This window comes from Tubulanus polymorphus, chromosome 1, assembly GCF_964204645.1.
Source record: "Tubulanus polymorphus chromosome 1, tnTubPoly1.2, whole genome shotgun sequence".
NCBI lineage: Eukaryota > Metazoa > Nemertea > Palaeonemertea > Tubulaniformes > Tubulanidae > Tubulanus > Tubulanus polymorphus.
In genome coordinates, this window is record NC_134025.1 from 18,585,838 (window position 1) to 18,600,230 (window position 14,393).

Genomic DNA, 14,393 nt, shown 5'->3' on the forward strand with positions numbered 1-14,393 from the left:
CACCACTAGTTGAGAGAAATACAACAATCTATTTCTCACGACTCAGTGGAAGAATGAAGAGAAATCTAGCCAATCAACATGCGGTATATTCACACAAATATACCGCATGTTGATAGATCCTCTGACACCAGGCATAAGCAATCTAAGTTTGACCGACAACTGCGTTCATTTTATCTTATTCGTAAATGTTTTTGATTTCATCTTTAATTATGATTTCTTGTTCATCTATCTCTGGGTAATGGCACTGCCGTATCTATGTTCAGCTGGAGTTGTGTGCGTGTGTGAACAAAAATTTCAGTTCGGATAACTTCTAAATTTCTCAGTGAGAAACACACTAGACGTATTGGCCCAACTAGAGGGGAAACTAGAGATTCACGCCAAGCAGCGGAAAGCAAAAATGGCCACGCGCCGCATTGTGGCAATGTAGAATATGTGTATGCATTCAATTATTTCAGCTGTTAGGGTTCAAGGCACAATATAGTATATGGCGATGTGAAGAAATGTTATTGCCACAGTGAAGCTCGTGAGGAACTGTCCTGATTGAGTGTACAGCAGTCAAAAACATATAGATTGTCTTATAATAATACTTACTGTCTGCACCAGTCTACTACTTCTATTGCAAACAATGCATTATTCAATGAAGCACTCATGCGACAAGACAATAGCTGCATCCATCAGGGTCATGGAATTCATAAGTGTCATAGGCAATGAAAGGAGCCTCGGTGATCTTGTTGAAACTTTTTACGCTTGCAAATTGCTGACCCGGGTTCGGATACTGCTCTCTATTTTCACTAACCCTTTTCTCCACACTTTCCTTGGATTTTCTAAGTCGCACGCCGCAGTTATAATGCTGAATTGGCAAAATAGCGTTAACATGAATTGTTAAAGCATTGGCAAAATATCACCTGCCAAATTGACTGACAATGATCGTTGTGATCTGTGTGCAGGCAAAAAGATGCACACCGATCACAATACTACGGATCAACCCCTAGCTGCCAACTGGAATTCCAAAAATTCCCCCCGAAATTCATCAAAACTTACTTTGATTTGAAGTGAGCGCTCAGGTTCATTCTCGAGATATTGATATCGGAGGATGTTGAAGTGAATAAAATCTTGTAAAGTGTAAAATCTTTGAGAGAAACAATTTAAAAATTACAATCGAAGCTAATTAGAAGACTACAAACTACCTGGATGTAACCCTTGACTTGAATACCGGTGTATACTATCCATACACGAAACCAGGAAATGTTCCCCAGTACGTAAAGCGCCAGAAGCAATCACCCACCGTGCATAATCAAAGCAATACCGGAAGGCATTAACAAAAGACTGTCAACAATTTCATCAAATAAGGAGTCATTTGATAAGACCAGGCACCTATACCAAACTGCATTGGAAAAAAGTGGTTATAATTACCAACTGGACTATAAACCGACAAATGAAAATGGCAGAAAGAAATCAAGATAAAAAAATATAACATGGTACAACCCACCATATGACATGCGTGTAACCACGAACATAGGTCGTCAGTTCCTTAGAACCATCGACGAATGCTTTCCAACCGTACATGTGCTCAAACCAATTTTCAACAGGAAAACTATCGTACAGTTGTATGCCAAGTGTAAAAAATACTACTGACCAGCATAACATAACCAGCATTCCTTGCAAAACAAGAGCTCAAAATCGCGAGAATAAACCATGTAATTGTAGAAAAAAGGAATCTTGCCCTTTAGATGGTAAATGCCGAGAAAAAGACATAATTTATCAGACTTAAGAGCTAACCGACGAAAAAGAGGAAACATGCAAAATTTAAACTGCGGTATGCCAATCATAAACAGTCGTTTTCCAAATGAAAAAGAGGAAACATGCATTGGACACTGAATTTAAACTGCGGTATGCCAATCATAAACAGTCGTTTTCCAAAGGAAAATATAAAAATGCAACAGAACTGAGCAAATACTTGTGGTCTTTGAAGGAAAAAAACATCAGTTATGACATCAAATGGAAAATAATGGACAGGCTAACCTGTATTCTAATATTACTAAGCGTTGTTATCTATGTATCCTAGAGAAATATTTCATAATATACCACAGCCACCAAGCATCATTGAACAAGAGGTCAGAGCTAATAAATACGTGCAGACATGCTAATAAATTTAAACTAAAAAATGTGTAACAGCTGAGAAATCTAGAGCGTTAAGATGTTTACGACTCATCTGTGACTGTGTACCACCTATATTGTACTGTTGGATATGCACTTCAGTCAGAAGAAAACTGTCCTGAAGAATGGAGGCTTTGGTCTCCATGAAACAGATTTGTAAAAAATATGTAGTCGTTGTCCTATATTTTATTCATCTATATATATATAACATATATCAGCACATTATGCAACCAACTCACATCAAAGGTGGATCACCTAATTACAAGGGGTTGTGATGTTGACATAATAGGCCAGATATCGGTGGATAAAAATTGGATGTCTGATTACTTTCCGTTCCATTTTGTGTTGAAATGCAAAGACCACATAGCTCAACCACATGTAAAATTAGCTATGAGGAAGTTAAAATGGAGTAGATCCGAAAGTTTCGAAAGGATGTGCAGCAAGAGTTTTCTAACGCATCTAAGCAAACTGCAGAATTGTACAATAGTGTTCTGTCTACTCTTCTTGATGTTCACGCACCTATTAAAATAATGACTGTAGCGTTCAGGAGCAAGGTTCCTTGGTATAATAGGGATGTTAACTTGGCCAGACATTCTCGGAGAACAGCAGAGAAAGTGGCGCTCAACTAAACTTGAGATTCATCGCCAGATCTACAGAGCAGAACATAATAGGGTTGTTCGAACAATTAAAGTGATTAAAGGGATTATAATAATAATCAAATTAGGCACGCAGCAGTTCAAGAACAATTTTAACAGATAACAAACACTCTTTTGAATAATAAGAAACAACTTCTTTTGCCTGATTATGTACCTGGAACTGAGCAACACCTCGCAAACATATTTTCACATTTCTCTAACAAGAAGATCGTTGAAATTTATAATCATCTTACTGATGTCTGTTCTTCATTCTCAGAACCTTTTGACATTGTTGAAAGTGAGTGTGCGAGGAAAAATAATCTTAATTTGTATGTACATCTCCTGATGACATATGTAAAATCATCAGACAATCACCTTCAAAGCCATGTAGCCTTGATCCCATCCCAACTGACCTGTTAAATAACGAGCCTGTTCTCGACATTTTGACACCTACCGTCTCACATATTGTTAATCAGTCACTAGGTTTTGGATCTGTATCGGATGTGTTTAAAGAGACACTTGTAACATCATTGCTAAAGAAACTGTCACTGGATGTCAGAGCTGAAAAACTGCAGGCCAGTATCAACCTTCCCTTTCATCAAAGGTCTTAGAGTGCGTAGTAGAGCATAGGGTACGGGATCACATGTTGAACAATAATCTGTTTGAATCTTTGCAGTCGGCATATAGGGCTAACCATAGCACTGAGACAGCACTCACATGGGTTTTTATTGATCTTTTGGTAGCTCTAGATAATAAGCAGGTGGCTGGTCTGGTACTACTAGATTTATTCGCTGCATTTGACACTGTTAATCATTCAGTTTTACTTGATAGGCTGAAAAACCGAATGGGTATCGATGGTTTACCACTTAAGTGGTTTCATTCTTATCTAGGGAACAGAACCCAACGCATTTCAGTTTCTGTTGCTTGTAGTCTGTCTACAGGAGTTCCCTAAGGCTCAGTACTTGGCCTTTTACTGTTCAGCATCTATATGGGTCCATTGGGTGATGTCATCCGCAAGCATAATATTCAGCATAAAATAATATATTCAGAATATATATAAGCATGAAGTAGTTTCCATTTCTTTGCAGATGATACACAACTTTACATCTTTTTTTATCCAGGGGAAACTGCTAGGCTTTAGCCATGCATTAGTGATGTACGGCAATGCACTGCCAGGAATTTCCTTAAATCTAACAATGTTAAGACAGAATTTTTGCTTATCCATTCGAAACACCAAGCTATATCTGATCTTCCTGTATCTATTAAAATTGGTGATCACAATATAGTTGCTGTTCCTGTTGCCAGGAATATTGGTGCTCTTGTAGACCAGCATCTAACAATGGAGCATCACGTGAAAGCTGTTTGTAAATCCTGTTATTTTCAATTACATAACAATGGGTTCATCCGGAAATACCTAACTACTGAAGCTACTACAACCCTAGTCAGTGCTTATGTTGCCTCTCGTCTGGATGGGCTCAATGCTATGCTTGTTGGTTTACCACAACCGACACTTTACCGTCTGCAGAAAGTCCAAACTCTGCAGTTCGGCTAGTCTCTCCCATTCCTCGAAGGGAACATAACCCCTGTGCACCAAGATCTACATTGGCTAAGGGTTCCTGATGGAATAGAGTTCAAAATCCTATTACTTGCATCTAAATGTATCAATGGTTTCGCTCCACCATACCTGCAGGAACATGTTACTCTGTACACCCCACCGCGAACCTTGCGATCTGCGGACAACTTATTATTGGCACAACCCAGGATTACGCTGGCCTCGCTTGGAGTTTTCTAGAGCTGCCCCACGACTGTGGAATAATATTCCATGTTATATAAGAGCATTCAGCCGCGTCGCTTTCTTTAAGCGAAGTCTTAAGACCCTTCTATTTTCACAGGCAGCTGCTCAATAATATTCTATCCCACTAGCCAGGTGTCAAGTGATCACTTAATTGCAGTGGATACTGGCACTTTAAATCTCAAGAATGACAAAAATGAACCTCCAACCGCAGAAATCTGCATTTTTTGAAAAGAATTTCATCCGTGTAAAATAATCTAGAATATTTAGAAATTGCCGAACGTTCACTTACGGCCTATCTCATTTATTTCACACAATTGTGATTGCTAAAATTTGTTCGTTAACTGCCATTAAGGCTTTATGTTTCATCTGCAATTCACTGCAAATAGTTACGTAACTACGCGAATCTATATGTTTTTGACTGTTGTATATTGAATGGAAGCAGTTTAGCTCCACTAGCTTCACTGCGGCAATACCATTTCTTTAGTTCATCATATCCTATGAAATATTTATATTGTGCCTTAAAACCCTAACAGCTGAAATTCAGACCATATCTTTTACATTGTGAATATACAAAGTGTGGCCATCTTTGAGTTCAGCTGCTTGGCGTAATTCCCGCACTGTGACATAACGGCACAGAGTGTGACAAATATGTCCAGCGGTTAACTTTAAGGAAAAAATTGTGTTAAGGAAAACCCATTCGAAGGTACATTCACTAAAATATATGTCTGATTTGTCAAAATAATTTCTAGGGCGAGTAATTACCAGATGGGTCTCGTCAACAACTGGTAAAATAACTAGTTTAGTACTGGGTAGGTGCATCACACTGCAGGGACAAAGAAGATTGTTCCAGATGTTCTGTCCATGAAAACACAACTCTTTCCAAAGGAAAGGATTCTCAACAAGGATGCACTAGGCTTAGTGATTCAGAAGTGGGACAGGCCCCTCAAAGACCTGTTTGTGACAACTCTGAACCCTCAGCTTTCAATGTTTGTTTCTCCGGTACAGGATTGACAAGCCTGGACAGTGCCATTTATTGTTAGATTTCTCTCGTTATTCATCATACACCGATATTGTGTATCTTTTCATCTCAAGCCTAGTAGTGGACGCCTCACCCATCCCAGTCTGCTAGGGAACATGTTTCCTCAACACATAATTTGAAAGGTTCAGGGGTACAAGTGTGGCCTGATTCTGGTAGGGCCCTAGTGGCCTCACCAGCTTTGGTTTCCAGGGATTCTCCAGCTTCTAGTGGACATGCCTCCCTTCTTTCCCAACAGACCCGATAACTTCCTCATAATAGCTCAGATACATAATAGACACTGGTGATATTATTTACCTTTCAATTCAAGCATCTTTTCATTCAAAAATGCCAAATAGCCTATTCTGTGATCAGCATTGCAAATACAAAACTTCTTTGAAATAACTGTATGATGTTTTTTCAGCCATTTCTGGGAAAAAGATGCAAAAAATGAATGAGAGTAGAGCAGTTTGCTAAGTAGTTTTACATTTCAATTCATATGCTACGAACAGATTCAATTCCAGAGCAATTTCAATTTAAATTTCAAGAGCAGTTGATCAATACACACTACCACACTACTTAAATTGCAAATCAATAGAATATTTGAACTTCAGTGAAAAAGCTTTTAGCAGGGGCAGATCTAGAATTCATAGAAGGGAAGGGGTGAACCTAAAAATCTGAATGGGCACTCAATTTGAAAATGTGAGTGCTAAAAGTGCAAAACATTGGTGCGGGGTCTGGTGACCCTCCCACAGAAAATTTAGGATAAATGGGGATTTTGCGGTCCTTACAAGGTTCCATTAAGATCTAACCCTTTCCGTACTGGCCATTTTACATGGAATTATACTGAGATGATATTTGGATAAAACTCGTGTCTCCAGTTAACTTAGCATTACTCAGACAATTAATGTAAAGTTATGATAATCATTCTCATTCGGGGATGCAATAAAGATTGTACATATAGAGGGTTCAAATTTCACGACGGCAATCGACGGATTTTCCGACGATGTATCAGTACATAGCCGTTGATGACACTTTGTACCTACAGCTTCAAAATGCCATCTATTAAATTTCTTTAAAATGCCGTTGACAATTTCAATCACTGACACCAGATTTTGTCATAAAAATTCTGAAAAGTTTGACATGAAATCGAAAGTTACAGCAGCTGATGTCGTATCTGTATGCTGTACGGTGCTGCCACCTTGCAAAATTCCTGTGCTAGCACCAACAACTGTAACAAATTATATTTCATAGAAATATGGTACAGAAATAAAGAACTCGACCATGAACAATATCGCACTGGGGTAATGTTTGATCTGAGTGACCGCTGGGCACCTCAGACTGCACAGATGATAAAATCTGTTATTTTTGTACTCCACTTCTTCAGCATCAGTCTATGAAAAGATTGAGCAACAATTTTTGCGTTATTTACATCAAATGAAATCCTATTTGCTAATCATATCTGTATCTAGGCCACTAGACCTAAGGTACCCCTAGACCTACTGAATTAAAAAAGATAATTGCTATCTCTATTCATCAATACCTTCATAAACAGATTATCCCTTTCCTTAGTCTATACCAGAGCCGTTCTCGCCGTTGGAATTCAATTGAATATTATCTTTGCACTTCACTGACTGTTAGTCTCCATTTCGCTGCAATTTTGCCTTTTGTTTTACCACAAAACTTGTCAAAAGTTCATAAAACTTTAAAATTCTCTCACAAAATCTACTGGAGCACCACTTGGTAGAAGTTTACTACCACTAGGATGTGTTCAAATGCCTAAGGGTTCGAGTCCTGACATAAAAATCTTATGTTAAGTGACCCCCTTCAGGGAATGGGGTGCGTATGTTTTACTGGCTTCCTGGAAGGGGTACGTACTGAAAGGGCAAATTGCTGTCTTTTTTAAGATTTAAGGACCACTCAAAGTTAGAATTCCTTGGTCAAGATAATTGACAATGCTACCGGGTACTTACAATGCCCAGACTTTCCTTATTTTCAAAAACTTAATATCCTCGCTTATAATCTAATCACACTTCGAAATGACTTATTTTGCATTCAACTTTAATGATAAAACCCTGCCAGCCTCATTGTTGATACTATTCTCTACAAATTCATCTCATCCAACCATAGCAGCATCTGATTCGAGCATTGCTTTCATTCCAGCAAATTGACTCTCACGAAAGTAACAAGTTTTTGCATTTACCTTAAGAACACATGTAAACATGCCCAAAATAATCCCCCATACCAAGGTCCAGCATCAACACTGCTTGTTGAAAATTGGTATGCAGTTCTAAGGTATCTGCTAAGTGAAAATACAGGCTACTGAAATTGCGTTTGTGCTAAAAATTGCTTTGAGTGTAGTGTATTAAGGATTCGAATGATTATCGATTGGTCAGACCATTGACATGACATAGGCTATGGCAACGGTGTTAGTGCATGTTACAGCTGCTACTGTAACATGCATTACTTAGTAACCTTTAGTAACCTTGTTACAACTGCTCTTAGAAATAAAATCAGATCTGAAATTGCTTTGAAAGGTGCGAGTTGAAATGTTCAACTGCACTCATAGTTTTTCTTCAATTCATATAGCAAATCGAATCAAAGCGCTTCGATGAGCGATTTGGTCGCGTTGGGTACTCGCGTTGGTGATTTGGCAAATCGTTGTAGGTGCGTTGCTTAAATAAATGGGCGATTTGATCCGTTGATTCGAGTTGCTTAAATAAAAACGCCTATATAGACATTGACTTGCCTATGGAAACCAATTATTCGGCAAGTTTACAGAAAAATACACTATTATTTTAATTGGATATTTTTGCTGAGAATAACCCTGCCTATTGAAATAAATGTAATGGACATGACTGTAAATAAATCATCATCAAATAAGATGAAAATAGGGATCAAGATTAACCCTTTAGTTACATTCATTTTACTGGCATCAAAGGACTGACCACAGTCCATTAATGCCAAACTTGCTGACTTATTTCAAATGTAATCTAAAACTAATGGAATAACTCTTCAACTATTATCTGCTTGCATTGGATTCATCACTCTTTTAAGGGCCAGCAGCCAAAGGTTTTTAAAGGGTTTTACTGTATGCCAACAAAATTTCCTTAAAAATCACCTTAATAGTCGATAAGTGTAAGTCAGTGCTTGTCAAAATATCAGGATACTGGTCAACAAATGTGTGGCGCAATCCCTCCTCATAGGCCTTTATTAACATAGTCTCTTGTCTGTGTGACACCTTCTCACATTTATATATGAATGGAACTTTTGGGGGATTCGATGAAATTTCATTGAAACGTGGATGATAAAGTTTAGTTTCCGCAGAACATCTAATACCAGTCACATCATTTGCAGAATCTCTCCTGCAGGCTCCCAATGAGACGATATGATTTCCAGATGCACATGCATTGGATGCTTTCAGAGAGTCTTCATTTTTCCATTGACAATTACACTGAAACAGATGCAGCATATAATACAGTGATATAATACAATTTGACAGGGCCATAGCATCGGGTTATACAGGGGGTAGCAAAATCAATCAAAACAAAATTCTTAATATGGATTATACTAAATTTCCATGATGGTGTATGTTTAATCCAGAATCAAAATTAAACGTCAGTAAATGTACTCTCGAGTTGAAGCATTAATGATCCATTAAGATTTCATTATAGGCTGTCATGCCAAATTCACTGCCAACTGCAGCAAATTTTTAAGACTTTTCTATTGACACAATCTCCATGAAACCCTATACATGTAGTAATCACACACAACTGCATAATGATCATCATAAATATATACACGTTAGTGAGTTTTCACCAATCACTCAAATAGACTCTCCACGCACATGATGTGAACCTGGGTACTGAATGATTTCATTCATTGCATAGGCTATACTGTGTAGTTTGTTAGACAATCTACATTTGTAAATTGAACAATTTCCAAGAATCACTGCCCGCTTTCCCAAATTCACTGCTGTTCTATAAAATTCACTGCTATTCTCGACCATGAATCATTTTTCAATTAGCTGTTTGCAAAAAATCTTAACTAGGCCACACGCGAGGTGCACTTATACATGCACAGATCAATACCACATAGCACAGGGTTCGTAGACTTCAGGGCAACTGGAATTCCAGGTGTTTTCCAGGAGAAAAGTGAAAAATTCCAAGAGTCATGTCAAGCAAAATATTGCTTATTTAATTGGCCTATCTATAGCCGCGATCACATGAGCCTTTAAACATTGTTTAGTATCAAGTGAGTGGTTTGGTGTGCTCTCTAATTAGACACGGGCCAAATTTGGCTGGAGCCTGATCCGGGCCATGTCTCTGTGTAATGGCGGCTATTGATTCTGGTCTTGAAATATAAATGTCACTTGCAATGTCGCTATATATATGAAATCAGGTATCCATGTTTATGGTTTTGCATTAACTGAGCTGTGTTACTATTTTACCCAACCTCAGATGGTCATGCGGACCCAACTATTTGATAATGCGGTGCTCTTGCTTGCACATCCAAATACGAGGGAACCCCAGGCTAGCATCACTGTTATGATTCTATCATTTCACCTATTCAAGCTTTATCAATTCAACAGTAACAACAAAAGTAGTACTGTATAACTATTTATTTGAGGCACGAGCTTTCGCTTCTAATGAATAGAAACTTCATCAGGTGAATGAGTCTCAATTTAACAGTGGTAGTCCTAGACCTGGGTCTACAGTCATTATCTAAATTACACAGTTACAACTAAGGAGTACCTATCTCGTTTAAAACTTTGAGCGTCCATAATCTACTAGGTGAATAATGGTGACTACTTATTGCCTAATTATGAAGACTTGAGCCAGGTGCTCTATACACTTACTTCGTATAGCCACCTTCACAAATCATACCTGCACAAACTACACTTAGAAAATGAGACTGACCACGATAATAACTAGAAAATTTGTGGATGACCAAGATCCTAAAATTCCAGTTTTCCAGGCATAACCCTTAAAGACCCTGAATTTCCAGGAATTCAAGGTCCTGGAATTGATTTTGCCCAAATTCAAGGAAATCCAGGAATTCCAGGTTGTGTATGAACCCTGTAGCAGCGAATCTGTGATGTGCACGTGTGTGAAGAATGAATATACGTGACAGCCCATGGATTCTTCCAAAACAAAATGGGAGTTCCAACAACAATTAAATAACTAAATTAATTAATAAGCATTCCAATGAAATTCAATAGGGTTAGAGACTATTTATTACTGCATTGAATGTTTTGAAAAGTTCCGAAGAAATACTAAGCCTTGTTCGGCAGTTATATTGTACCAAAGGAAGAAAGTTTCATACACGTCAAAGTTAAATGTTTAAGACATCTTTGAGTCAATGAAAAGAGCAACCTCAGCGGTAAAGCAGGCGCCCAGATCCCATAAACTACCCCTCAATCCATCTCTGATAATTTAGTAAATGAAATCAGTCCCAGAAATGGCTGTCCATCGGTGTACCAACCAGTTTCTCAAACAATACCTTACTTAAGGTCATCAGCCATTAAATATGGCTATCTGGGCAGCCATATGACAGACATAAAAAGCATTGTCACATTCTAATTCGGCTATTTGATACATTCTCTACCAGGACAATCTAGCTCATGAGACACCAACTAAGAAAGTAGTCAGGAACATCACACTGAAAGACGAATCAGCAGAAATAAAGATTGCACTTTGGGAAAACAAAGCGAAAAAAGCGATTGCACTCGGCGATTCAGTCCGAGTAACCTATTTAAGGACAAAATGGGATGATTGTTTCATGAAGTCATACTACAGTCTACTTTTAGAACAAATATTGAGGTATCTTACTATGCTTCCAACAATCATTTTACTTTTCCATTCTAAACAAGAGGCCCACGGGCCTTGTACCTTCATGACGCAGTAAAAGAAGAATGATTCATTATTCAAAGTTTTATCGAATGATTTACATTGTAACATTGTAACAAGTTTTAAAATAGTTAAGAGGTATAGGCTATGTGGCGATAATGTTCATTTTCTGTTAATATATCCTTACATGAAAAGATAAGCCCATTTTAGCTGCCCCAAAGATCACACTACATGAAAAAATGCATCAAGAATTGGAGTAGGCATCGTGCTGAAAAGAAATCCAAGATGGATGGCAACCCTGGTGGTTGAACTCAATTTTCGATAAGCAGACCTGCCAACCTTGTGTCTGACTAAATCAGAACAATTTCATAAATTATCAGTAATTTTTGAAGTTTTTCAGTAACAAGCATACAATACTAAAACACTGTTATACTATATAAATCATTTTATTAATCAACGAAAAAACAAATTGTGATTGTCAGAACAATTAATACTGTCATAATTGATTCCCGGCAAATAAAAACAACAGAGACAAAACCGCTGCAAATTGATTAGCAAATACATCTTTTGAAAATTATCATCTAAATTGTTCAACTTTCACGGACAATTGAACATTAATAAGCATAATACGATTATCGTTTCGATAAAGCTGCCGCTGTAGCCTTCTTAGCTTTCTCTAATAATTTCACGCTTGGATCATACTCATGACAAACAATGCCTTGAGCTTTCATGATGAGCAAACTTTTCAATGTCTTTTGTCCTAATGAGGCTCTGAAGTCATTTCGATTCTTCCTGATGATGCTAAAAATTCTCTCGCACTGCGCATTCGAAACTGGTATCAACAACACTTGAAGCATCACGCTATGTTAATATCAACTCCACAGTCTGTACAAAACGAGTGTTTCGAGCTCTTCGAGGCCTTCATGCAGGGGAATTTAACAGTGTAACTACTCCGAAACGTTTGCGTACCGGTCGGCCTCTTTCTTTTATTTGCTGGTTCATTGTTATTAGGGTCTTCATCGCTTAAATCCATCAAACCATCGCCGAATTCGTCACGACTTCTGTTGGCAGTCGCCATTATAAGTCACACTAATTACAGCCGAGAACCGATGCGAATGGTTGGCGAAGGGAGATCGTGTTTGCAAATCTTTTATAATTTACTTTGTTTATCATTGACCAAATAAATAAAGCAGAATCGTGAATTCATAGACGAATAAAATAACTTCAGTCGGGTTATTGCAAAAAATTCCGCGCTTGCAAGCAACGTTGATATAAGTTACAGCAGATGCGCTGTTGTGTTGTACTGTATAGTAAGGCGCTCGCGCGGTGTATAGGTTGCCACGGTGACAGCCGGTGCCAGGCGCGTGTATGTCAGCTCACACCAGCGGTCTGTGTACACAAACTGCTCGCGTGGCGTGCCGATAATCAAATCATCTTTCGTCATTTTTAAAGAATATCGTAACGACGCTAGAATTTTCCGTAGAACGTAATGAAAATAAACTAAAATCGTAATTTTGAACACCCAATCGTAACATCGTAATTTGTAATGTCAATCCGTTACGATTACGGGAAAATCGTAACAGTTGGCAGGTCTGGATAAGGGGTAGACATTTCACATCTCACCAAAATTCTTACACCTAGTATCCTGAAAATGCATCAAGAATTACAGGCCGTTTCGTGCTAGAAATTTAAGATGGCTGACCTGGCGGCCATATTTGAAGGCCGATGACCTCCATATACAAAAGGCATGGACAGCTTGACCCTGATCCTCACACCAAATTTTGTGGAAATCCATCAAGAATTGCGGGCTGCATCGTGCAAACAAGAAATTCAAGATGGCCACCCCAATGGCAGCCATATTCGATCACCAATGACATTTTTTTACAATAGGGGTGGACATCTCGCCAGACCCAATCTTCATGCTAATTTTTAAAAAGATTCATCGCAAATTACAGGCGAATTACTGTGGCGCATTACTGCGTCGAATTCAATTCAATTCCAGAGGTCCTGGCTTAGGCCTATGTAATACGAGTCAATTAAGATTCGACTTTTTGAAAAACCAGCACAGATGCCTATTCAAATCACAAGTAATTAAAAAATTCAGTGCTTCTTAGTTTGATGTCCCAATTTTCATCGCGCACATGGTTAAAATTATGGTTTAAATCAACGTCTACAACAGCAGAAACCACTGCACCCGCATCTGTCAATCATCTTAATTGATTCATATACTAAAATGCTCACTATGAAAAAACTACGTGGTGGATCAATCCGGAATTTTTCAGTACAATGTCAACACTAGGTACCTTTCTTTAAAGGTTTATTTGTTGTATGTCATTTACAATCAGTTATACAGTACTTTATTCATAACTTTGAAGCGGTCAACAGTCAAGCAAGGTCAGTCACGTAGGCCAACGATAACACGAAACAGACCACGGTTTTGCGGGTTAAGAGCGTCTCTCCACAAAAATTAGAGGGACTGTAATGGACCATTTGTTGACACTAACCTTTAATAAGCTTCGTATGGATACAATCAAGATAATTCCTCCCTATAATTCCACTATTCAACGATCCACGCGCAGCTTAAACATGGCGCCGCCATTCAATACGCTAGTCACGATGTATCTCTACACACATCAAAATCACACTTGAATTACAAGTGATGAGAAACGATCCAAATCTAGCTAGTTGATTGGGAAAATAGCAGCACTATAGTTCAAAAAAGTTGATAAACCACCTCCAATTGTCTAATCATCTAAAAGCTTTGCCCTCATATGGAACTATTTCTGCCTTATCACAGGTGCACTCTGCCGCCGTGATTCACGGTCTTACTATTGACATTTTCTAATAATTGAGGGAAATATAAAAATAAATTGACCATGGGCAAAGTGTGGTTTACCTTGAAAGCTAGAGGTTGTTTGGAGTAAGGGCATTGCTTGAAAAAT

At 38.2% G+C, this 14,393-nt stretch overlaps 1 protein-coding gene across 1 annotated transcript in view; it reads right to left on the minus strand.

The window, feature by feature from the left end:
- Positions 1 to 14,393, minus strand: part of LOC141908246 (uncharacterized) — a 158,309-nt gene that overhangs the window by 50,245 nt on the left and 93,671 nt on the right. The window contains exons 10-11 of the mRNA XM_074798233.1: positions 8,724 to 9,056; positions 5,921 to 6,032 (exon numbers count right to left, since the gene is read on the minus strand). Of these exons, the coding sequence (XP_074654334.1) occupies positions 5,921 to 6,032; positions 8,724 to 9,056 (445 nt within the window). The remainder of the gene's footprint in view (positions 1 to 5,920; positions 6,033 to 8,723; positions 9,057 to 14,393) is intronic.